Here is a 25,918-nt window from a genome sequence, read left to right as displayed (position 1 = left end):
TTCTACTTCAATTCATGGAGCCACAGCCTAGTGCGTGGTCTTGGGTTTTGCTACCTCACAAACACTGGTAGTGGCATGACTGGTTCCAAGACTAACTTGCCAATCGGGTGTTAAAAGTAGATACCTAAATGACCCCTAAATGTATTTAGACTTCTAAATGATCATGGGAGCAGTTAGGTGCCTAAATGTAGACACTAAGGGAACCAGTTTGAAACTGCTTGTTGCTCATGACAGAGCTTGGATCACTTGATGATAACCTGTTTGTTCATTCCCTTTGGGGCACCTGCCATTGGTCACCGTAAGAGTACAGGATACTGGGCTTGATGGACCTTTGGTCTGACCCAGTATGGCTGTTCTTATGTTCATGCACACACTCTGAGAAGCAGCAATGATGGGAGAGGAAAGAAAGCTTAATGGAGGTTTATGATGGAACATGATGTATTGATTCTTCAAACGCTGAGAGGAGAGAAGCCATTTGTAGGACATTCCTGCATTGCCGAGGGAAAAAACTCTTCATATCCAGCATCTGTAAGCCTATTCAGGGCTCATGTACTGGGGAATTTTCACTCTGTTGCCTACTTGTTGGCTGAGATTAGCAATTATAAGGGCCCTTTAGTTATCCTAAAAGTATTATGAAATTGAATAATCCAGTGACAGAGCCCAGTGATAGAGATTTGAGAGTATAAATATTCATTACAAGTGGCTATGAATAGAAGAGATTTCTTATTTTTGAAAGCCAGGGGAGATGGTAACATGGATAAGGCTGCTTAATCCTTTCTAAGCAAAGAGTACAGAGTCTGACATTAAAAGCAAGCCTGTTAGCCTGCTTACTGACTGTGTCAAACAGGGCTGCTGATTTGGAAAGATATTGCATGAATAACACAGAATGCTCTGAAAGCCTCAAATGGCAAATACACAATAAGCCTCTTAATAAGGTTAAGAGCTCCATTCATTTGGGAGCCTCAGTCAGTCATCCCATCGGCAAGTGGGAATCTAACTCTTTCTACCTTACTATTAAACATTCCTACCAGTATCGCTCACACCTTAGATACATTAGATATTTCTCCTTCCATTCAGGCTCAGCCGTCTAGATTAACATAAATTGCCTCTAGACCAGGGAAGACACCGATTAAGATATATCTGTTTTGGAAAGAACATTAGAGCTTTTAGCTGGTGACTGAACGTCCTACAGCTTTGTGCATCTAGCTGCTTTGTCCAGGAATGATAGAGAGTTGAAAGGTGCAGTCTGCCCCTCCCTAGGGTTTTGTATAGCACTTACCGCTGTAATATCTGCAGAAAGGGAAACCTCTCGCTACGGTCATGTTGAAAGTTGTGCAGGCTACACCCAAAGACAGGAGCAACTGAAATGCACAACTGCTTGTTTTTCTGGCATTCTGGCCCTGTTCTATTTCACACGCAGCCGGATACTCCTTTGACCTGGTTATGACGACAGGCTATCTCACCACGCAGCAGAGTTTGCTTATCAACCCCATTGCACTGCCTGATTGTGTTAGTATCAGGCCTTCTGGGAAAATAAAAGCATAGAGCCCACGTTGCAACCACCTGGTTACAAGAAGAGAGCTGTGTGCCAGATTAGTCTGCCGATGGGACAACACTATTAGCTACCACAGTTACTAATAGAGTAATAACCTTTTTGCATGTGGGCAACCAACCATGTTTAGAGCCAGCCGTGACACTCACTGTTACAAACTCAGTTAAAAGCTGTTGTGCAGACAGGGACTCTATAGTTATGGGAAGGAGGACCCAGGATTTCACCCCACAGTGAAAACTGGTTTGTCTGCTTTGTTTTCTCGCCCTGAGACCAGCAGTTCAGGGGTGAGATTGAGCTGCCACGCTTATCTGCATATCTCTGCCAGGCCATTCTGTGTTCTATAATTCATGCTATCGGTCCAAAAAAAAAGGGGGGGGGGGTTGGCCCTAGTTGTCTTCCAAATGACTGCTGTGTTACCCGCCCTAGCCTGTGCACACACATCTGAAACAATAGCTCTGAGAGGCATGATTTGCCTCCTTTAGTAACAGTTGGTTGTCAACTCTGAAGTCTAATGGGGTGCGTGCTTTTCAGAAAACTGAGGTCTGTACATGCAAGCATGTGACTACTTGGTGGATGCAGTTATTGCTGCTGTGTGTGAAGACTGGCCATGTGTGCCCGATTGGAGTTTACTGAGCAGTTTGTATGTACAAACAGATAGTTAGCATTTACATTTGTGGTAAACAGACCCCTGGCCTCAACAGCTTGATTAACAAGGCCCTTCATAGGAATTTTAACTGCTTCACTGCTGCTGATCGTTACAGCAGAAACATCCAGGCACTTCAGTATTGTGGGCAGCGATTGTTATCAGCACAATCTCCATCCATTCTGGCTTCAGAGCAGCATTGTTTAACAGTACAGTGCATGGAAGATTCCTTCCTTATGAAAAGACCAAGCCTGCCCCGTTTCATAGGATTCAGCTTGGTTTCCTGCAGTTCCCAAGCATGGAGCTGCTAGTTCCTTTGTTAAACAATTTAGAAAGTTAGTTGCAACATTTTTTAAGGGGGGTGGAAACACTGGGCCACTAAGGACATAATTAAGCCCCTTCTGTAACTAAGCAGGATTCTCACGACTTATTTTATTTGCTGTTTGCTAACAATGCACTCAGCCCTCAGACCTCATCCACTTTCATTTCAGGCTGGAGAGGGCTTTGAGGGTTAAACTGTAAACGCCTGAAAGTCGGGTTCATAATGAACATTCTATTGTAAGTTTAACTGTAGCAACATGAATGGAATGTAATTTGGATCTACAGAGTTGCCCTATCAAGGGAAGCATTAGGGGAGCACTATACTTCAGCACTTTCCAGCCTGCTGGGAAATCTGCAGCACATTAGTTTTTATATTTGCAACCGAGAGGCAACTCGTCCCCACTTAAAATTGCACTCACAGCTTCTTTTCTGCATCTTATGCAAAGAAGAGCCTGCAGGCTCGATGGTGCCTGTTCTGCTGGAGAGGTAACAGCCTCTTGGAGTTCTGGAGGAGCTTGTGGCTATATCATTTAAATGACACCACAGGCTTCTATTAATTAAATTAATCTCATCAGCTGTAAGTAAAGTAATCTCTTCTATGCTTCAGGCCATTAGTTGCGCAGAAGCAGGGCCAGCGGAAGTCACACACCTTGTCAGTCTGGGATGTTTTTGGTGAAATCCAAGTTTTTGTTGTTGTTTTTTTTTTAAATAAAACTTTTCTATTCCATTCCCCCATAGAGAGCTCCCTCCCATTACTGCCCGTAGGAAGCAGGGTCATGTGGTTAAGACCCTGGAACTGGGTTTGATTCCTGGCTCTGCAGGAGGAAATCTCATTAGACTTTGTCAGGTGCTTTGGCAAAGGAAGGATGGTAACCTCTGTTCCTGTGCACAAATATTTCTGATGTTTTACCTATAACCACCTTTCTTCCATTCAGCATTGTAAAGCACTTTACTCACTGGCATACAAACAACCTAGAAATCACTTCCAGTGCTAAAATGTAGTCACCTCTGGGGTGGAATGCAGCGGCTGCTGAACAATGTACAATTACAGTATCCAACAGTTTAGGTCAAGAAGAATCCTGTATCCAATGGAAAATGTAGGTGGGCAGAATGTAATGATCTGTACTTGAATTTGGCTGGGAATGAGGGACCCCACTACTGAGAAATGTGCCATGAAATCTTCAACAGCTTATTAATTTTGTAAGAAATCAAATGACTTGCCATAATTATTTCATATCCTCAGAAGTAGACCTATAGTAATGCTCCCTTCTCTTTATACTAAAGGTTCTGTCGGGGAATTATACTGATGTCAGGAGGACAGATTATCCTTAAGAAAAGAGGAATTCTGTTGAATTTCTGCATGGGCAGGTGTTGTTTGTTTGTTTGCGTGTTTAGCCTTTATTACATGATATCACTGCAAGACAAAAGCTGGGTCATTCAAGAAGCATTAACTTATTCAACTGAGCTAGCACTGTTGTAGTATTTAATTTAATATTAGCTTAGTGAATTTGCTGCTGGTTGGCCAGGTTTTATTGAAAACCCACAAAATCCTGCGTGATCTCACGCACCTGGCTTTTTGGCCAGCACCCCTTTAAATCACACCCATTTGATTGTAGCAAATGTTGAATGAGTGTGTGGATATGCAATAGAATATGCAGCTATCTAGTACCCATAAAAGATGCAATCTGTTCCTATAGCTCTCCCAGTGCTAGTGGGGATAGTGTTAATTTTATTATGAATGTTAACATTTATATTGTGGTAGCACTTAGAGGCCAAGAAGGTCACAAACCTGTTGTGTTAAGTGCTGTACAAACACAACGTATGTGACCAGTCCCTGCCCCAAACAGCAGCGATGTATGCATTACGGACAGGTGAGATTTCAGGAGGGTAAAGCGGTGGCTTTGTGGGTCTTGTCTGGGAGCTCCTTCGTGAGTATGGGACAGTATGGGAGAATTGTGTATCAACTGCGGTGTGCTGGGCACTCCCCAGGCTGGTGTAAATAGGCTAGGCTCCCTCGTTTGATGTGCCGTTGGGGGATGGACAATAAAAAATAACCAGTGCGCGCCGTTCCACTCTTTTCACTTTGAGTTTGTTTTAAAGATATTTATCATCTGCCTCGCTAACCCTTCTCTGTGGGAAGGGCTGAACCTTTTTCCTTAGCAGGATGTATGTGATTCATCCAGTCTCAATGGACAAATGCATTAGCTGAATGTTTACTGCGTTGATCCCTGCTGAAATGATTAAGCATATTGGCATTTCATCATCATCCTACTGCACCGTCCAGTGCATAAGGCAGAAGCCAAATGTCTCCAGTCATTCCTGTCCTGGGCTCATTTGTCCAAGTCTTTTATGTTCAGATGTAGTAATGCTGCCCCATTCATTAGTGTGCTGCAGAGTGCCTCTAGGACGGCCTCCCCGTCTCATCTGGGGTTGCCAGAGAAATGCGTCTTTAGGGTGCTTATTATCGGGTATTCTTAACAGATATCCCAAGTACATCCATCTTTTCTTCTGCACTACTGGTATCATTGTAGGTAGCGATGCCCATTCTAGGACCACTTCGTTACTTATTCTGTCCGTCCATTTTACTTTGAATATTCTATGCAGACACATGCATTGATTGCTGTTCAGTTTGTACTGGAATGTTCCAGGACTCTGCTCCATATCGGAGGATGCTTGGGACATTGCTGCTTAAGATTTTTAGTTTAGTGTTATTGCTAATTATGTTGAACTTCCATATTGTATGGAGTTTTTGAAATACAGCACTTGTTTTTCCTATTCTGGACTTTACATCAAACATGCAGTCACCAGTTTTGTGAATGACGCTACCCAGGGAAGATTAATGTTTTTCAAGGCTTCACCTTCCAAATAGATAGAATTATTGATAGGTAAATTAATTTTCATAACTCCCCTCTTTGATTTATTGATTAGACCTGTTGGGTTGGCAGAATTTATGAGACCACCTGTCTCACAGCACATCTTCAACTGATTTATTTGTAAGTTAGATATCGTTGACAAAGTCTGACACCAAGCTCACCATCTATTCATGCAATGCCCGTTTCCATACCGACAGTCTGTTGCATAACAAAGTCCATGATGGCATTTATGTGACCATAATTAAACATCCGCGTTAAGACCCCACAGGGGTGAAGGGCAGGAGTAGGGGGAAATAGCCACTTCACAGTGCTACTCTTTCACTCTGCTTGGCTGCATAGTCAGTACCCAAACAGAGAACCAGTTTACTTTGTGCAACAAACCTGTCTTTGCAATCAGAAGAGCTGGGAACCTTTATAATAAATACCAAGATTCTGAAGTCTGTCCACAGTCGTTGGATGAACCTGAATTCTCAAAATACCTGAAATTTCTGCACTCCGTGGAGTTCTCTTACCCCAGATCAGAATCCAAGTTCACGGTCAGCCTAATAATGCCTTTTAAATGACAAAAAAACTAGATAGGAGTGAAGTAAGAATCAGGGACTCCTCATAGCAATCAACCTCATTTTAAAGCACTTTTCTCCTGCTTCCTTGTGAAGCATGTATTAATCCCGTGGCTATGCGGTTCTGCTTTCAGGCAGGCTCATTAACAAGATAATTATATTAGCTATTTTAAAAAGGGCTTTACATCATTATGTTGACCCTGATGTGTGGAGGCTTCTCTTTGGACCTTCAAGGTACACCCCCTCCAGGTACTAATCCAGTCTGCACTGCTTCAAAACAAGTTACCCACCCGGAATACGCCTTAGACTGAAGATAAAGTTAGATGCAGTAAACTAAGGCCGTGTCTACACTAGCGAGTTTACAGCAGCACAGCTGTGCCATTGTGAGATTGCACGAGTAGCCACTCTGCCGACAGGAATGCTCTCCCATCGACATAATTAAACCACCTCCAACAAGCAGCGGAGCTATGTTGATGGGAGAGTGTATCCCGCCGACATAGCGCTGTCCACACCAGCACTTCTATCGATGTGACTTGTATCGCTCAGAGGGATGGGTTTTTTCCACACCTCTGAGCGACATACGTTATACCGACAAAAGTGCTACTGTAGACATAGCCTAAGAATCTGCGAATCTAGGAAATGGACGTAAGCAAGTTTAAGTTTCTAAGGAAAAATGTGTTAGTGTCTAAGGGCCAAAGTATTTCTAAAAATAGTTCCTGGGGCAAATCCCACTCTGGGATACTCCGTACCCTAGAGTTAGCATGAGCGCTGCACATGTGTCTGAAGGCTGACCTGGCTCAATACATTTAGGCTATATCTACACTAGCACTTCTATCGGTATAACTTACGTTGCTCAGGGGGGCGAAAAAAACACCTCTCTGAGCAACGTAAGTCACACCGACAGAAGCGTCGGTGTGGACAGCGCTATGTCAGCGGGGGACGCTCTCCCGCTGACATAGCTACCGCCACTCGTTGGGGGTGGTTTAATTATGTCCGCGGGAGAGCTCTCTCCTGCCATCATAGAGCGGCTACATGTGCAATCTTACAGTGGCACAGCTGCATCGATACTGCTGTAAGCTCACTAGTGTAGACATGGCCATAGACATTGGACTAGATGACCATAAGAGTTCTTTCTAGTCTTAATCTCCTGCATAATACAGGCCATGGAACTTCGCCCATTGGTTCCTGAGTCTAGCCCAACAGTTTATAGTTGAGCTAGAGCACATCTTTTAGATGGACGTTCAGTCTTAAATTCTCCATCACTTTATCTTTTAAATTAACCCATCCCTTGGTAAGCTGTTCCAGGAGTTAACTGTCTTCACTGGTAAAAAAATTCTTTTTATTTCCAGATGAACTTAGTTGAATTCAACTTCCAGGCATTGCATCGTATTCTGCCTTTATCCACTAGATTAAGTAGTTCTCTAGTATCCGATATCTTCTCATACCCATGTATAGGTACTTATAGACCATGATCAAGTCATCTCTTAACCTTCTCTTCAGTAAACTAAATAAACTGAGCTTTTCAGCCTCTCATTGTATGACGTGTTTTTCAGACCACAAATTATTCAGATGGAGGCTGGATGTTCTTATTGAAGTCAGTGGGAACTGCAAGGGCATCTCTGAGTGTTTGATATGGCCCAAATTGTTTAGTTCATAAAGTAAAACGTGAACACTGTGTTTACTCCCCCGTCACTCCCATTTCTCCTTTCTCCACTCCCCAATCTCTTTCATGCCTCTTGGGCAATGTAACTAGACTCCTGGGTTTCATTTTCCTTTCTCTTTGCCATGGGTCATAAACTTTCGCTGTGACTAAGTTCACACACACAGAAAAGAGTTCTACATGTAACAGAGCTTCTTTCAGTCCTGTTAAAAAGTGTCCCCACACTACAGTTTGCGGGTCTTATATTTGCGTGTAGTAATAAACAGCGTACTACATTTATTCCCTTTGTTGCAAGGTGGCTAGCAGTTTTGTGCTCTAATGAAAATCTGTTGTTTCAAGAAGCTATATTTTTTGAAGAATTAGAAGTGTCTTCGTCTTGCAGAGGCAGTGCTGAGGCTGCAATTCCTGTCTTTTATTGTTTCTGTAAGTGGGAGTGATTATGTTTATAAGGATGTTCTTTTCCTAAGGACTCTGGGCTTAAAGTTTGATGGATAGCATACACTGTGAAATTAATGGGTGGATATTCCATTATAAATAATCATATTTATTGTCCTTAAAGCATTACATAAAGATTGTTTAATCCTCAAAACACTGCGAGGAAAGTAAGTACTTGCCCTATCACAGAAATTGTGTATATTAAAAATCCCTATCTAAATACTTACGTGACCCTAGAACAGGCCTGCACAACCTGTGGCCCGCGTGGGCTCACTGTGCGGCCCACGGGCAAGCGGCGGCATGGGGCTGCTGGGTTCGCCCCCTGCCCAGGGGGGGCCCCTCCTCACAGCCCTGCGCATGTGCGCCGCACTCCAAGCGTCCTAACGGCCAGAACTGCACGTGTCTCCGTCTCCCGCTCCCCCTGCCTGGCATACAGCGGGTGCGTCGCTTCCGGGGCCCACTGAGGCGGGAAGCGCTGGGCACGAGGCAGAGCTGGTAAGTGCCGAGCGAGGGGAGGGGCGCCCGGCCTGGGCTTGAGCCGCAGCTTGGGGGGCGGGGAATTGGGCCAAGAGCCCCCCCCCGCCCCCAAAGCCTCCCTTCGGTTGAGGGCGGGGCGGCTACTGCGCTGGTTGGTCCCAGGGCAGCCTCCGTAGTGATCGGGGGTGGGGGAAGGGGTTGAACTGTCTGTAGGCAGCCAGGAAATCCCCGGCCCCCTTCCCTGGTCCAGGGACCTTCCCCCTCCCCAGCCCCTATCATACTGCCTCCCGCGCCCCACCGGACTCCCTGCAGCCCCTGTGTTTGTGTGTTGGATAGTCACATCCAATCCCTTCACACTGCCCCCCTTTCCCCTCCCCTTAGTTCATAGCCCCAGAAAATCCCTTCAAACTGTCCCCCCTTTTCCTTCCCCTTATTTCATGGGGGGATCTCTCATTAAATTTGCAAGGTAACTATGAAAAGTACAAATGTTTTCTTTCAACAGAACAGGTGTTTTTTATTTTTCCATGATTCACAAAAAAAAAAAAATTAAAAAAATTGTTTGCTTTTATTGAAAAATTCTTAATAAAGTATCACCTCCGCCCCCAAACCTTCCTTTTCGGCCCACAGCTGTTTCAGCGGGGTGGCGCTGGGGAAGGAGAGTTTGTTTTGGCGGGGCGGGCGGTGCTGGGGCGGGGGGTTCTATTTCGACGGGGCTGGGCAGCGCTGGGGGGGTGGTTTTTTGGCGGGGTCAGGAGGTTTCGGCCCTCAGCTGTTTTCTTTGGAATAATATGGCCCTCGCCGCTTTACGAGTTGTGCAGGCCTGCCCTAGAATAAGTGACTTGCCGAAGGTCACACAGGCAAAGCTGGGAATTGCACCAGTTTTCTTGGGTCCCATCTAGTGCCTTAACCACAACACTATCCATCCTTTTGTTTAATGCGGCATTGTTATCCTGGTTCAAATGTGTGACGCTATTGAACATCTAGGAAGAGAACTCTCTTTCCCAAAGTCCTACGGCACAACCTCAGAAGAGTGCTCACAATGTCTCAACAATATATACACGTAGGGTGACCAGATGTCCCAATTTTATAGGGACAGTCCCGATTTTGGGGGCTTTTTGTCATATAGGAACCTATTACTCCCCACCCCCATCCCGATTTTTCACACTTGCTGTCTGGTCACCCTATATACACCTCTATATAACGCAACCCGATATAACACAAATTTGGATATAACGCAGTAAAGCAGTGCTCCGGGGGGTGGGCGGGGCTGTGCACCCTTGTGGATCAAAGCAAGTTCGATATAATGCGGTTTCACCTATAACGTGGTAAGATTTTTTGGCTCCCAAGGACAGCGTTATATCGAGGTAGAGGTGTTTAATACAGCACTACTGGTGAGTATTGTGGCAAAGATTATTAAACAGTTCAGCTGTTGGTTATAACAACATAACCACCTTCTTCTGCCTTAGATGGTGCACTAGTGTCTCCTTTTCTTATGATATAGTCATGACTTGATTGTTTTATAAGCGCTTTCCCTTCTGAAGGTACATTTCATGCCTTATCCCTTTGTTGTGGGATGTGATAAATTGACGAAATCTTGTCAGTAAAGAGTGAGCGAGACAGTGTTGTCTTTTGTACCTTTTCCTGCTGTACTTGAATAAATATGGAGATAAGTCTTTAAGTTGGATCCTTGGAGAATGATAACCTTGAACTCATGCTAAGGAGATGCAGCGGCACTTTATCAGCACTGGTCCCTCCACGCAAAGGGCCTGTCTACAGTAGGCAAGCCTGCCATTGTGCAGGGCATTGGTAGTGCTGTATGAAACAGCCACGCTCTTTCTTCTCACGCCGCGCTAAGATTTGCACCTCATAGGGAGGCTGCTCCCATTCTTTTTCAGGTACTGGATTAATATTTTTTTTTAACCAAATGGGGATTAAGAAGAAACTTTCCCATAAATTCCTGTTGCAGGAAGCAAAGCGTCAACCTTCCTCTGAAGCGGCTCCTGCTGGCCACTCGTGGAGACGGGATACTGGACGAGATGGGCTATTGGTCTGATTTCCTCTGGCAACTGCTAAGTTCTAAACTTTGTCTGTGCTCTCAGGCTGCTCACTTGACGGCGACAGCTGAGTGCCTTGTCTCCGCTCACTCACTGGCTGTGGCTTTCTGCATCTGAACTGGAACAAATTTAGCAGTCACTAGAACAGGCCGTTTATCCCCTGGGAGGCTGCCCAGCATTCCCAGTGCCTTACGGGCTCTAAGAGGTGGTTTGCATCATGGGGGAGGAGGAAGACTTGACATTTGTAACTTCTATATATCTGTAAAAAGAGAGAATGAACTATCTGACCCTCATTTCCAAGAGGGATCTAAACTTTTCTTCTGGCTAGGAAGTCATTTCCCTCCATCCCTGCTGCTTGCTGGAAGGCTTCCCTGGCATTAGTTCCATTAGGTTATGTCTACACTCCAATGAGACACCCGTGGCTGGCCCATGCCAGGTGACTTGGACTCACGGGGCTTGGGCTAAGCGGCTGTTTGATTGCGGTGTAGACGTTGGGGCTCGTGCTGGAGCCTAAGCTGTGGGACGCTCCCACCTTGTGGCGTTCTAGAGCCCGGGTCCCAGCCCAAGCCCGAACGTCTCCACCACAATTAAACAGCCCCTTAGCCTGAGCCCTGCAAGCCAGAGTCAACAGGCGCGGGCCAGTCCTGGGTGTCTGATTGCAGTATAGACCTACCCTAAGAAGCTAGTTGCAGAGGCTGTTTCCTTTCGAGCATTCTGTCAGGCCATTGTAGACACTTGCCAAAGTTTGCTATTGCTAGAGCCGGGCTGCCCAAGAACGCAGGTCTTTAAGAAGCTTGTCTCCATTGTTGCAGAGCAGCACGAGAATGAGGCGAGCCCTGAGCTGCCCCAAAGTGAGCAGCCCTCCAGGCAAAGGAACCTTCCCCTGGCTGGAGCTGCAGTTTGATCTCACAGCTGATTTCTCCATAGTATTGCTGACATATTGACTCCTCTGTGAAACACACAGCTGTTTATATACCCTAGGCTATTGGTAAATCTGGTTATATTTATCATAGGCATAGGGCCTGTCAGCTCCAACCTTGTGTCCCAGCTAATTAGCCAACTTTCTGCTGAACCTCACTGTGAGCTAAACTTATTTCTCTGCATCTGTCAGTCAAATGCAAAGGTATTTCAGACTAATAATCTGGAAAGGACTTGCCTGTAAATACGCACGTCGCTCAACATGCATGCTCTTTGTCACGCCAACTGCTGACTCTTGTGGGAGCATGTTTCAATGTGTTCTTAGATTGAGATTTTAAAAAATGTTACTTCCCTTGGCATAATTTTTTTAACCAAAACCTAATTTAGCTTAGTCCCTTTAATCCCAAACTATTGCTTACCAGGATCTCCATTATATCCCCTGGTGCGAATCCCTTCCTCAGTAACTTCCCCATTTATTTGGGTCCCCAGGCCAAACATCTACTCTCCTATTCTTTGCTATGATGAAGATTGGAAAAGCTAAATGATATATTACTAGTCCATCAAGAATAATTACTTGCCCTAGGCAAATGTATAAGCAGAGGTTTGGAGGGCTGCTCTACAAAGTATCTTATATTTTTCATGAGAGGCCGTTTTTTACATCAGTGTAAATGTATGTGTATTAATAGAGCAAATTACCTCCTGCCAAATGGCTGTAGGTGTCTAGGGCCTATTCAAGTCAATGCCCATGCAAGCCATTAATAATAGTTGTTTTATTGTCGTGCCTAGAAGCCTCCATTGAGATCTGGGCATCATTGTGCTCAGGACTGTAGAGATGTAGTGAGAGACAGTCACTGCCCTGTAGAGTCTGCAGTCTAAATAGGCAAGACAGACAAAGGGTGGGGAAAGGAAATATTATCCTCATTTTACAGACAGGGAACCGAGGCACACAGAGAGGCTTGCACAAGGTCACACAGGAAGCTGGTGGCAGTCAAGAATTGAACCCAGCTTTCCTGAGTCCCAGGCCAGTGCCATAACCACAAGGGCAACTGTCTCTGCATGTTTTGACAGAGCAAACTACCCCCTGCTACCTAATGGACACGAAATGGTGACATCTCATACCCAAGATGTTGATTCTGCATCTTCTGTGTAATGCTCTAGGCTCGTTCTAGAGGCTAGGGGCCTGATTCTCCCGTGTTCCAGCTTCACATGGGTAATTCCAGTGAAATCAGTAGCTGTAAACCAGGAGGTAACATACTGGTCAATCAGACCCTGTTTCTGTGCTTCTGCTTATCTGTGATCGAGGGTACACAGAAATCATTCCAACAGAGGCCTTTACTCTAGCATTTGGGGAGGGTAGCCAGAAGAAAATTACACTGCAAAATGCTTGAACTGCCAGGCACAGAATGAGTCCTGATTGCCCTCTTTGCATGTAATTTCAATGAGACAGTTAATTTGGGGGGAAGGGGAGGGGAGGGGAGAGAGTGGCTGTTTCTGAATTTTTTGTGTGTGTAAAGAGATTGTGCTGCCCAAATGGGCTCCATGACTGACCTGTGACCTTGTTTCCTTCCTTAGTTTGCTGCTGACCTCGACCAGCTCGATCAGCTGCTGCCTTCGCTGGAGAAAGCAGCCCAGTTGCCAGGCTTGTGTGGGACGGACAGAACCGAAAGCAGCATGGCCAGTGTTGCGGTCAAACCTGAGATTCTGACAGCCCCGCTCCAGCCCAGCGCTGCAGCAAGAACTCCAATGGGGCTTAATAGTATGTGTCCGTGCTAATAGCTCTGCTCTCTCCTGCTAATCCACAAGACCGTTTTCCAGTATTTGGGGGGAGATTCATCTCTTGTCATTGCAGTGGACTTCTAGGGATACAGTATTAGCTTTATGTGGTATACTGGGGCCAGTGTGTCCTCTTAATTGTGTTTTATATCTTAAAGCTTAGTGACCTTGCAGAGATGTGTTCACTATCAGACATCTCTTTGCATTTTAAACAGCCATGCCATGAGTGAGTTACATTCCTTCACAAATTGGGAGTTGGGGAGTCAGTAAGGAGCGGGTCGCTGTATGTGGTTTCGTGTCATCACTATCAATTTGGGTGCCTAGAGTTTCATCACCCACATCCCTATTTAGATACCTGAATAAATGGCCTGATTTTCAGAGGTGGGGCAGCACAAAGCAACTTTAGCAAAGCCCAGGTTTTCAGCTCTTTTCAGTGAAAGTAAAATAAACCTGGTGATGCTTTTACTTAACATTCACAGGCTTCCCCCCAGGGGTGCCGGTTGTATTACATCCGATAGGTTTCACTCAGCCAAGGCTGCCCTCACGTATCGGCTTCAGTTCTGTGAAATCCTCCCCCTTGCAGCCCCAGTGCATAGAGTGTAACCAGGTTCCAGCTTTGTGAAGGTTTACCTATCCCGGGGTTTTGTTTTGGGTGAAACAGAGTTGTTTGTTGCATCCACCATATTACCACAAGCAGAAATATTCATCTTATCACTGAGAATTACATTGAGTCTTAAGAGTGGAGGTGCAGATTTTTGCTAACGAACAGGACTGTCTGAAAGAGGGAGAGGGAGTGGGAGGGGAATTCTAAAAAGAAAAGCTAATGGTTGGCAGAATAATCCCAGGTATAAACCAATTAGCTGCTGTTCTGCCCTGGGAGGGATAATTCACACATTACTTATTCAGCAAATAGAGATAATGAAGCCGTTGGCTGTCTCTGCTGTCTCATGCAGAAATCAGGACAAAGCCCATGAAATAGGTTTGGCAGAAGGGGGTAAATGAATAGCCTGGAATGTTTTCATAGGACTCTAGTTTCAGGTGTCAGTAGAGGAAGTTCTGGAACAAATTGATAAATTAAACATAATAAGTCAGCAGGACCAGAAGGTATTCACCCAAGAGTTCTGAAGGAACTTGCATATGACATTGCAGAACTACTAATTGTGGAATGTAGCCTATTGCTTAAATCATCCTCTGTACTCGATGCCTGGAAGACAGCTAATGTAATACTAATTTTTTTAAAAAGAGTCCAGAGGCGATCCTGGCAATTACAGGCTGCTGGTAAGTCTGACTTCAGTACCAGGCAAATTGGTTCAAACAATAGTACTGAACAGAATTATCAGAGACACAGATGAACACGATACACTGGGGAAGAATCAACACAGCTGTTGTAAAGGAAAATCATGCCTCACCAATCTATTAGAATTTTTGAGGGGGTCAATAAACATGTGGACAAGGGTGATCCTAGGCTAAGGAGCCAGAGTAGCTGCAGTGAACTACATAACACCAATCTGACAAGCCCGTCTCAGCTCTAACAAAATGCTAGAATCGGTTATGCTAAGCTTATATTAAGTGAGAAAATTAACTACTAACAGCCCAAGTAAGATGGTGGCTTAACAGTGCTAACAGGACTCTACACAATTACCTATAGCAAAGTAGCACCTACTGAGCACAAGAGCCAGATTTTCAAAAGCACTTGTCATCCGTGATCGGAGCCAGATTTGTAGAAGAGTTCAGTGCCCAGTACAAATGGGCAGGTTTTCCAGAGAGCTCAGCTCCCAACATGCACTCAACATACTGAGCTCTCAAAATCTGCCCATAAGTGTCGCAATGCGTTCTGAGCTCTTGAAAACCTGACCCTGTGTACTTGGACTTTCAGAATGGGAAATGAAATTCAGTGTTGATAAGGACAAAGTAATGCACATTGTATAGTTGGGATTATGTTTTCCATACAAAATGATGGGGTCTAAATTAGCTGTTACTACTCAAGAAAGAGATCTTGGTGTCATTGTGGATAGTTCTCTAAAAACATCCACTCCATGTGCAGCGGCAGTCAAAAAAGCTAACAGAATGTTAGGAACCATTAGGAAAGGGATAGATAGTAAATACCATAATGCCATTATCTAAATCCATAATATGCCCACACCTTAAATACTGTATGCAGTTCTGGTCACCCCCATCTCAAAAAAGATCATTAGAATTGGAAAAAGTAAAAGTACAGAGAAGTTTAGCAAAAATGGTTAGGGGTATGGAACAGCTTCCATATGAAGAGACATTAAAAAGACAGTGACTGTTCAGCTTAGAAAAAAGGTGACTAACGGAGGGTGTGATAGAGGTCTATAAAATCATGAATGGTGTGGAGAAAGTAAATAAGGAAGTGTTATTTACCCCTTCATGTAACACAAGAACTAGGGGTCACCAATGAAATTAATAGGCAGTAGGTTAAAAACAAACAAAAGGAAGTACTTGTTCACACCACACAGAGTCAACCTGTAGAACTCATTGGCAGGGAATGTTGTGAAGGCCAAAAGTATAACAGAGTTCAAAAAAGAATTAGATAAGTTCATGGAGGATAGGTCCATGAATAGCTATTAGCCACAATGGGCAGCGAGACAACCCCATGCTGTAGGTGTCCCTAAACCTCTGACTACCAGAAGCTGGGACTGGATGACACCGGATGGATCACTAGATAATTGTCCTGTTCTGGTCATTTCTTCTGAAGCACCTGGCACTGGCCACTGTCAGAAGACAAGGTACTGGGCTAGATGAACCCAGTATGGCCATTCTTATGTAGATTCAGGCATCTTTAGAAGGGTAAAAAAATCCCATAGTATGAGGAAGAACAACAGCGTTGTAAGCAGGAGCAAAATTCTGCTCTGGAGGCCTGAACTCAGAGAATATTTTGTAGCTACACACACCAGTCATCCTTGGGAAACAGGCCTCTAGCACCAAATTAAAGAAAAACTCCATTAGTTGCAAGCAGGTTGTTCTAGTCACTGGGACCAGCCACTAGAGGGTGACATGGTGGTGTGTTACATATGCTTCAAGGAGAGTAGATTATCTGAATCAAGAGCCACCATATGACTCTAAGATCAGGATATTGGCTGTGAGAGAAACAGAGGAGCGCGAGTTGGATAGAAGATACTACACTGGGCGATAAACCTGGTGACGGCTTCGAATGACAGCTGCAGTGAGACTAAATGCATCAGAGAGCCATGCTGTGCCTTTCCACAATAGGGGAATGTCTGGCAGCTTGAAAAGGAGCTGTCAGCTCTAATCAGAGCCATTGACCAATTTGTCCCATCACCTCTCCACTGAATTCATAGCTAAAGATCAGACAGCCGCTTATCACTCAAGCCTATTATTTGCATGCCAAGAACTCTTATTCTAAAGACTCAAATGGACAGCACCTTCAGGGAACGGAGTACTAGGGCATTCATAATGTAGTGACATGAGTATAATTATAATGGGGCTTTATTGTCTTTGGGAGACAAGGGAACCTTATATCAGACAGGGTTGAAACAGAGATTGGCAAAGAGGAGGAGTACATCTATGGTGAGATGTGTCCAACTCTATGCTTTAAACTCCCAACAGCGACTCCCCATATAATCCAGAATTTACATATTCTTGCTGGGAAATGATACTTTATCTCAACCCCAAATGCCCACAAGGAAACCAGTTCCCTTTAAGTTAGTGCTGTTGGGTTAAACTGGTGCGTGGATTACAATGGTTAACTCAGAAAACGCACTGCATCTCTGCAGTGAGATGCCTGGTCATTACACTGACATTCAGCCCTCTGGAGAGAGCCCGTGCAAGGCCTGTACTCTGCACAGGGGTGAAACCTAGCCTAAGCTCTGATCAAAAGAGATAACATCTTTGAAGATGCAGATTATTCTACAGGGTGAATAAAGATGGGACCCCCCACGACAGGCTTTTTTCCATTAAATCACAGCTGAAAAGAGCAGAGGGTATGGTGAATGGTGGCTGGAATTCAGCCCTGTGTAGTGGGCCTGCCCGAGGCATGGGTATCACTTAAATCCCACTTCAGGCTGAGCGTTGGCCCACCGCACAGGGGTGAATTTCACCCTGTGCGGGTTTGTGAGGTCCTGGTTATGTACCTGGATCAAGTTCTGACTGCAGTGAGCGGACAGCTGTGAATTATCCCCTCAAGGGGCTCCTATGTTGATCTGAAGTGAGAGTGAGGTTTGTGCAGTTCTTGCACTGGGATTCAAAACTTGCTTATTTCATATAATACATAGGCACAAGAATCCAGTCAAACCTAGCCACCCTCTACATATCCTCTGCATATCCCTCCACCTGCCCAGCTTAACTACTGGGGTGCTGGTCCCTTTCTCTACAGCACCGTTGTGGTAGCAGCATGGAGTGCCTGCCTTCTCAGAAGTACTAAATCAGAGCCACGTCGCTGTCCGGTGCTGATCGGCAGCATAGTGTCCGTGTTTGCCTGCGTTCCTAAGGTGTGATTCCCTGGGGTGGGCTCTGAGCAATGAAGTCACATCTTGTCAGTCCCAAGTGCCATGAGTAGGCCATTCCCACACCAATCCCTCTCTTGCCCTCCAAAGTCACTGATGTCAGCTTTTTTGGCTGGCAGGATGAATCAGTCAAGCATTGGTAATGTCGTGATGAGCCCTCGGAAGCTGTCTGAGTTATGCTTATTTATTATTTAATGAATCTCTAGCTATTAACGGCGGGCAGGGCATGCAGGCTGGCCGGTCCCCATTTGAGTTCTGCGACCCCGTGGAGCCAGTTCAGCTCAGGCCAGCTCATTTTCCTGCAACGAATGGCAGCAGTCTGCGTTCCGGGTTACCGTCAGAGCAGGGCAGGGGGACAGTAACTGGACCAAACCCCTTCCAGCCTGATACAGGTATGTGCTCCCGCAGGGATCTGCTGATCTGGGCCTTCTGCTCCCTACTAGGTTATGCCTGCAGTTTCTGGGGGGATCTACCAATATAAAAGTATAGCAGAGAGGGCACCAAGATAAGTTAAATTCACCCCGTGCAGAGCAGAAGGTTTACATGGGACATAGGCTTTGTGTCTGAATTTCACTTTAGGGAAGGTGAGGTAATGTTAGACCTGTGTTTTGAAAACCAATTCTGATGGTGGCCCTATGCAAACTGGGTAAGGTAAAACAATCCCACCCAGCTTTGTCCAAGCAGAGAATATGGAGAAGCAGAAAAATTGATTAACATTGGTGATGAAAGACAAGGTGGGTGAGGTAATATCTTTTATTGGACCAACTTCTCTTGGGGAGAAAGATGCGTTCGAGCTTACATGGAGCTGAAGAAGATCTGTGTAAGCTCGAAAGCTTGTCTCGCTCACCAACAGAAGTTGGTCCAATAGAAGATCTTACCTCACCCACCTTGTCTCTCTAACGTCATGGGACCAACACTGCTACAACAACACTGCATACGTTGGTGCTGAAAGACACTACTGAAGCCACTCCCACCTTCACTGCCGTGTCTGGAAAAGGGCATGCACTACCCTTTCCTTTATTCCACTTACCTGCTGGGGAATACCGCTATGGTGTCTTGGAATGATAACCCAGTGAATGTGAATGTTTGAAATAACCCAGCTTTTTTTTTTTTTTTTTTAATTCTGCATTACTGCGAAAAGAGAAGCAAACAGACCTGGCTTTCCTGTACCTGTTTCTAGACAGGTACTGTTAGATTAAATTGTCAGTGCCGGATAAAGCTGTTACGAGTTTAGTGCAAGGGCCATATTCCCCTGGAAATTGGTCTAAATATCTTTCCATAAAACTTGGAATGAATAAGCTACTTTTGAATGGCAACATTAAACTCCGTGAACAGGCTGGGGTTTCATGCTGCAAATGACTTTGGTTACACTCTCCCCAGAGGCTCATAAGAAGGTGTATAAACAGCTTCAGGAGTAAGATCCCAGTTCAGGCAATGAATTAAATTGGTGTGGCGGGCACCTGATGGTACTAGTGGCACAATGCTGGAGACCTTGGTATTCCTGCTTTCCAGACTATGCTACAGGGGTCTCCAGGAAGGGAGGATATTGCTACTCTGTCTCCACCTCTCCCCATCAACATGGCGAGATATTAAAGATGATCTCAGAAGAGAACCATATGTTTCATCCTCTGTGAAGGAAGAGAAGTGCTGTAATGGCAGCTCCACAGCAGGGAATGGATCACAGGAAGTCACAGACCCAGGACCGCTCACCTTCAGCTGGAAGCCAAAGAAAACATGTGACCATAGGAATTGCCAGACGGGATCAGACCCAAGGTCCATTGAGTCCAGTGTCCTGTCTCCAACAGGGGCCAGAACCAGACGCTTCAGAGGACGTTGTAAGAACCCTGCCAAAGGCAGATGTGGGATAATCTGCTCCCTACGTAGGTCTCTTCCTGAGCTCTAGTAGTTTGAGATTAGCGTGAGCCCTGAAGCACACAGTTTAATATCCTTCCAATATTTTTATTGCCATTAATTATGATAACTCAGGATCTTCTTGATGGGGGGAGGGCTAGCTCAGTGGTTTGAGCATTGGCCTGCTAAACCCAGGGTTGTAAGTTCAGTCCTTGAGGGGGCCACTTAGGGATCTGGGGCAAAAATCAGTACTTGGTCCTGCTAGTGAAGGCAGGGGGCTGGACTCAATGACCTTTCGGGGTCCCTTCCAGTTCTATGAGATAGGTATATCTCCATATATGCATCACTATAACTGTCCAGTCCCATTTATTCTTGTTAAATTCTTGGTTTCGGTGACTTCCAGTGGCAGTGAGTTTCACATCTTAATTACATACTGTGGGGGGAAAAAAGTATTTCCTTTTATTGGCTTTGAATTTGCCACCCTAATTTTATTGCATATCTCCTTGTTCTCACGGTATGAGACTGGAAGAACAAATGCTGCTGACCTCCCTTCTCCAGATTATTTAGTATTTTATAGACTTCTATCATGGCCCCTCGTATTTTTCTCCTTTCTAAGGTAACGATCCCAACGTTTTCAGTCTTTCTGCATAGGAGAGGTTTTCCAGGCCTTGATCACTCTTGTTGCTCTTCCCTGAATCTCCTCCAGTTCTGCAGTATCCTTTTGGAGATCAAGTGACCAGCATTGTGTGCAGTATCCAGATGAGGCTGCCCCATTGATTTATATAAAGGCATTATAACATTTTCATTATTATTCTCCATCTCATTCCTTATAGATCCTAACTTCTTGTTGGCATTTTTGACTGCACTTGTGCACTGAGCAGAGGTTTTTATTGATCTGTCTATAGTGACACCCATGTCTCTTTCTTGGGCTGACCGTTAATGTAGAACCCTTTACAGTGTACCAGTAGTTCACATTTTTCTCTCTAGTGGGCATTACTTTGCGTGTATCGATGGTGAATGACATTTGCCATCGTGTTGCCCGTTCACCTAGCTTGGTTAGGTCTCCATGAAGTTCTTCACAGCCCTCTCTGGGGCTGACTAACCTAAACAACTTCATGTCATCTGCAAATGTTGCTATCTCACTACTTATCCCTTTTCCATATCGTTAATAACTATATTAAATTTTAATAATGGAGAAATACCTATCTCCTAGAACTGGAAGGGACCTTGAAAGGTCATCGAGTCCAGCCCCCTGCCTTCACTAGCAGGACCAAGTACTAATTTTGCCCCAGATCCCTAAGTGGCCCCCTCAAGGATTAAACTCACAACCCTGCATTTAGCAGGCCAATGCTCAAACCACTGAGCTATCCCACCCCTCGCCCCCGTACTTACAATTTGGGACCTAGTACAGAACATTGCTGAAAGACTTCAGAGGCTGTAGTGCAGAACTCTTCTATGAGCCCAACCCTGTAAGACGCTGGATACCTCCTACAACGTACTAAGTGTCCTCTTCTCCTTCTGAAGTCAGTAGGTGCAGGAGATCTCAGGTCTTATATTAAATACAGGGATCAGTTTGAGTTAAGTTTTGCACTAGCTTTCCCAGACCGGAGACCTAGCTTGAGGACTTGCCTTGGCTCACAAGTGCAGTGAGCTTGGCAGTTGGTCTCATGCTCAGAAGGACAGTTTGGTATGATATAACTTTGGCTTAGGAGCCAAGACTGAGAGGCAGTGGCAGAGCTGTGTGAGGAAATTGCACACCGTTTGCCTATGTTGTGCCTTGTCCCAGCTGTCATGGTTATAAGCACTGACTTATTATGGTTCTGCCCATAGTGGCCTCTATCTAAAGTGCTTATTCAGTTGCACTTATAAGACTGTAGTTTGTGGAATGACTTGGATCAAGTTGACTCAGCACCAAAACAGTATCTGAATTGTAACTTAGTTTATCTGAAGGGGGAAGGAAGTTGCCTGTGGAGAAGATGGCACCTGGATTTCTGAATACTTTCCTCTTGCAGATTGGTGCACATGGACAGCAGCTGAACTGTTGTTGTTTGGAGAAGACCATAAGCTTCAGCCCAAGCAAATATGTGAAAACATGTCAAAGAAGCCTATAAAGAAACTGAATTAGGCTGCAAAGCAATTGCGCATGGAGCATTCTCTTGCCCAGCTGGAGCTGACGTTGCTGCTGCTAGAATTTCTTTTATTCTTCTGTTGCCAAGCAACCTTAAGAATGTTGTCTTACTGTACAGTAATTTCATGAAGTAAATGAACACTTGCAAGTTGACTTGCTGGTGCATAGCTATGATCAGATTAGCTGATCAGACAAAACTGTGGCAGCTAGATCCAGGCAGACTTCTCAGATTTTAGGGCTAGCTTTGCAGGAACCTGGTGACCACTTGCAACAATAGTAGGGTCATCTGTGGGTAATGACCATTTTGTAACTGTGCACTTGATTGAGGGCGTCAGTGGGAATGGAAGCTGGGACCTCTAGATCTAAAAGCGTGAACCTCTAGTGCTTGAGCTAAAGGACCGGGTCCATTAAGTTTGAAACAGCAGCTGCTAGAGAAGGACAAAGAGCCATACTTGGCCAACATGCGGTATGCTTAGATCCTGTCCTTTAAAGGATATGCACCTCTATAATCACTAATATATGTAACCCATTTTATTGCAAAAGGAATTAGCACGGCTGCGTATGGTAAAAACACCAAAAATAAATAAAGACTTTTCATTTTCAGTAACTGCTTTGTAAGTATTTGAAACCTTAGAAATAATAGAACTATACATGGACACAGGGGAGCATGCCCAGGAGAAGGGATGCCACCATGGTCACAGATTTTCTTATCCCTTGCAGTTCTCTGTTCGCATTGCTGTCCAATCATTAGTTTAGCCAAGATGCTTTTAGTCTTAAATATCAATTCATATTTCAAATAAGATGATGGTGTAAAGTCTCCAGACCTCATAAATTGCTCAGTTCTGGGCTGGGCTCAAACTCCTGCGGAATTTAAATTGGTTGAATTGGCCTTTTCCCTGTAAAATGAGTTTCTCCAGAATGGAAAGTCAAAAGGCATGAATATGTGTGCGCTTTATTTTGAGTTGGTTTTTTAGGCAAAATCTCCAGTGGTAACAACTTTCAATAAAGAATTCTTTAACTGGCTACATTTTGAAAACATTCGTAGATCTATGTAAAAGAGGGACTTACACAAAGCCGCCGTGTGTACAGCCTTTGAGAGAGACTTTCTCTTCCTATATAAGTGTACCCAGGAGATAATGTCTGTTGGTGTGAGGGAAGCTATGGCTGATATCTGCTACTTAGTGGCTGAAAAGGACAGCCAAATAATAGTCCTGCCATTAGGAACAAAGCTCTCTGGGTCTTGGGGTATATGTCACAAACTCTCTGAGCTGGAGTGTCTCTGTTTTCTGAAAACTCATGTCATTTATTTTGAAATCTTAGTGCACTCTTATCCCTTTCCTTATTGCTTCTCCTGCGCTCGCAAAGTGTTAGAGCCATGACACAATCACTGTCCCGCTACAGTCTATTAGACAGTGTAGTTGAGCTGCAGTAGTTAAATTGGGCTGCCTAGGTTGTGGGTGAGGGTGTGCCGTGCGTTGCAAGTGAAGGGAGTCGGCTGTGTGAATTCCCATTGCTTTGGTAAGATTTCACGTACTCAGCCTGATTAGAGCTTTGTTCACAGAGATATAGGACATCAATGTGGCGCAAGTCCTTGACCCTGCTTCAGTTGGTTGCCCCTCTGGATTCCTGATCTGAGGTGGTGGTAAAGGGGGCCTGATGAGAGATTTCATATTTCCGTTTAATCACTCTGTTTTTGGCATGTATTCTGTGTCATCATCATGGTATCTGAGCATCATGTATGGAAGAGCTAAGTAGCCCCGTTTCTTAATCCTTTAGTAGTGGTAGTACTTGTCCACAACATCAGCTCAAACTTTCATGTCAGAATGCTTTTGGGGATGGGGGAGGTACTGCCTCTGTACCTCTGTGAGCCAGGGATTATCTCAGCTGACTCCAAAAGGATTTCAGGTCTAAGCAGGCATTAACATTTGTCTGAACTCTTAGCTTCCTTTGCATTTTCCCCACTCTTCCTCCACCTTACACTGAAGGTATTTTACACACAAGTGAATGGGATGATGAATGGGGAAAGACTTGTAACTCCCTTTGTAGAGTGGTTTATGACACCTCTTTTGCTCTATAACACTTACTCTACCCCACCCTCGCTTTTCCCAATCAGGATTGTCTGAACTGGAGTTGGGAGTCTCCGATCAACAGTTTGGACAGCCAGGAATGGGTGACCAGATTCCATGGGCAGACAACCCCATGGCCTCCATGAATCGAGTATCTTTGAATAAACCGGATGAGTAAGTACTGTGGGTTTGGATAATCTGCCTTCCCGCCACCCCACCCTCCTCTACCCTCTTACGATATATTTTCAGTAGGCTTACGGTTTGTTCTTCTGTGGATAGAGATTGCCGTGCCAACCCTTGGGTAAAGGTCCCTATGGGTGCGTCCACACAGCGATTGTCAACCCACGGCAGTGAGTGTTAAAGGTAGACAGTCTGAGATCCGCACTATGACTAAAAATAGCAGTGTAGAGGTTTGGGCTCAGGCTGGAGCTTGGGCTCTGAAGCCCGCCCACCCATCTCCTTAGGCTTCAGCTAATTTTAATGCCATGGCATGAGTCTGTCAAACCGGGCTCTGAGACTTGCTTTCACTGGCTGTGTAGGCATACCCGTGGAAGTTACACTTACATGAGGTTTATTAAGTGATCAGACAGCTCAAATGTTGGCCATAATAAGATGTCCTGATATTCTCTAGTCTGATGCACTTGGTTGAGTCGAGGGAGAGGAACGTTCTCACCATAGCTAGTTAAGACTGGAGGAGATACAATAGCACAAGGGTGAAATTCACACCTGTATGCAAGGGCCAGCCAGCACAGTCGGAACATCACTGAGGCACAGGCTTTGTGCTGGCCCTTTTCACAAGGGTGAACTTCACCCTGTGCCTGTACGAATAATATTAGTGCCCTGTCAACGGGGAAAGGTGCCTCATAGACCAGATACACTGAAATCAGTATTAAGACAGTGTGAGAGAGAACGATTTTTTCCAAATAACTAAGGATAGAGTCCATTACAACTACTGCCACCTAGTGGTATAGTTATAAGGTTGCAAAAACTCTGCATGCAGAAACTTTTCTTTGACCTGAATTGAGGCAGAAGGGAGGTACTGTATAGTTCTGCTTGAGCAAAACCTCTGAATGGCGTTTTCCGTGTAGCTATTAAAATAGCTGCAGTTGGGCTTCATCAGCAGTTAATACATCAAGGCTTGTGATGGGGAGGTAAACAGTCTGCTAAATGACCAGCTGTGCTCCTGAAGGAGAACAGAACATTAAGCAATAAGGTGGAGCTATTGGCATCTAACTAGGACAGAACAAAATAGTTTCAGTGAGGCCTTTCCCCAGGAGCAATGGCCATAAATAAAATAAAAGTACTTATTAAAAATTTCATTATATGTAAACTCACAAAGCTAACCAGGGGGCTCTAGAGAGCCTGCCTGTCATGCATGCTACATTTGATGCCCAGATACCAAGGGGATGGGTGCCTTACAGGGGGGAAGGAAGCAGAGGGTGAAATGGCTTCCAGCAATGTTAGGAGTAAATGTGACGCTGCCTCCTTGTATGTGAAAGGAGCAGCACCAGGAATCGTGGAGAGTAGGCAAACCGCGGTCTTGTGTTTAACCCATTGAGGTGACAAGGGTGAGATTTTTGCCATTGCTAATAAGATAGTCCTGACCTTGAATGGGAAGAAGATCCCAATAATCGTAAACAATGCCCACCAGAGGCAAAGTGGTGAGCCTTTCGCCTAGTCCAGAGGGCTTTTCTGGACCAAAAACCCCCAAAGGTCTCGCTCCAGCCCTCAGCAGAGCTTTAAATAAAATCAAATGTCTGTGTAGAGGCTGTTAAACTGCTGGAGCTGTGTCTAGGACAGAATCTGATTACAGGTTACTGGCCGCATGCTCCAGTTTTCAATTTGACAGGCTCTATTAAAGCTCAAATTGAACTTCATATGTAAAGCTTATATGGTTATGTTTGTTATTAACAGAGCTTTCCGTCTTGCTCTGCTGCAAGATACATGTTAACTCGAGTGTGATAGAGCTGTTCTCTTCACCTTATAAAGCTGGTGGGTCTCTGGATAGATGTGGAGCAGTTTGTGGTCACTCTGAGCTGCATGTCTTTAGAAGACTTGGGGTTTCCTTCTGTGCTCTTCTGTACACGTGAGGAAGACATAGGGAGGCTGAGGGGGTTCTG

General features: G+C 45.0%; 1 protein-coding gene across 21 annotated transcripts in view; it reads left to right on the top strand.

Annotated features, from left to right (window-relative positions):
* Positions 1-25,918, top strand: part of NCOA1 (nuclear receptor coactivator 1) — a 338,341-nt gene that overhangs the window by 275,507 nt on the left and 36,916 nt on the right. For 12 of the 21 annotated variants that reach the window (XM_042848879.2, XM_042848877.2, XM_042848881.2 and 9 more), the window contains 4 exons: positions 10,488-10,568; positions 13,066-13,249; positions 17,960-18,145; positions 23,846-23,972. In XM_042848879.2, coding sequence (XP_042704813.2) covers positions 10,488-10,568; positions 13,066-13,249; positions 17,960-18,145; positions 23,846-23,972 — 578 coding nt within the window. The remainder of the gene's footprint in view (positions 1-10,487; positions 10,569-13,065; positions 13,250-17,959; positions 18,146-23,845; positions 23,973-25,918) is intronic. The other 9 variants (XM_005308460.5, XM_005308464.4, XM_005308463.4 and 6 more) reach the window with 3 other exon arrangements.

Source organism: Chrysemys picta, chromosome 3 (genome assembly GCF_011386835.1).
Source record: "Chrysemys picta bellii isolate R12L10 chromosome 3, ASM1138683v2, whole genome shotgun sequence".
NCBI classification, from domain to species: Eukaryota; Metazoa; Chordata; order Testudines; family Emydidae; genus Chrysemys; species Chrysemys picta.
This window is presented reverse-complemented; position numbering and strand designations above follow the sequence as displayed.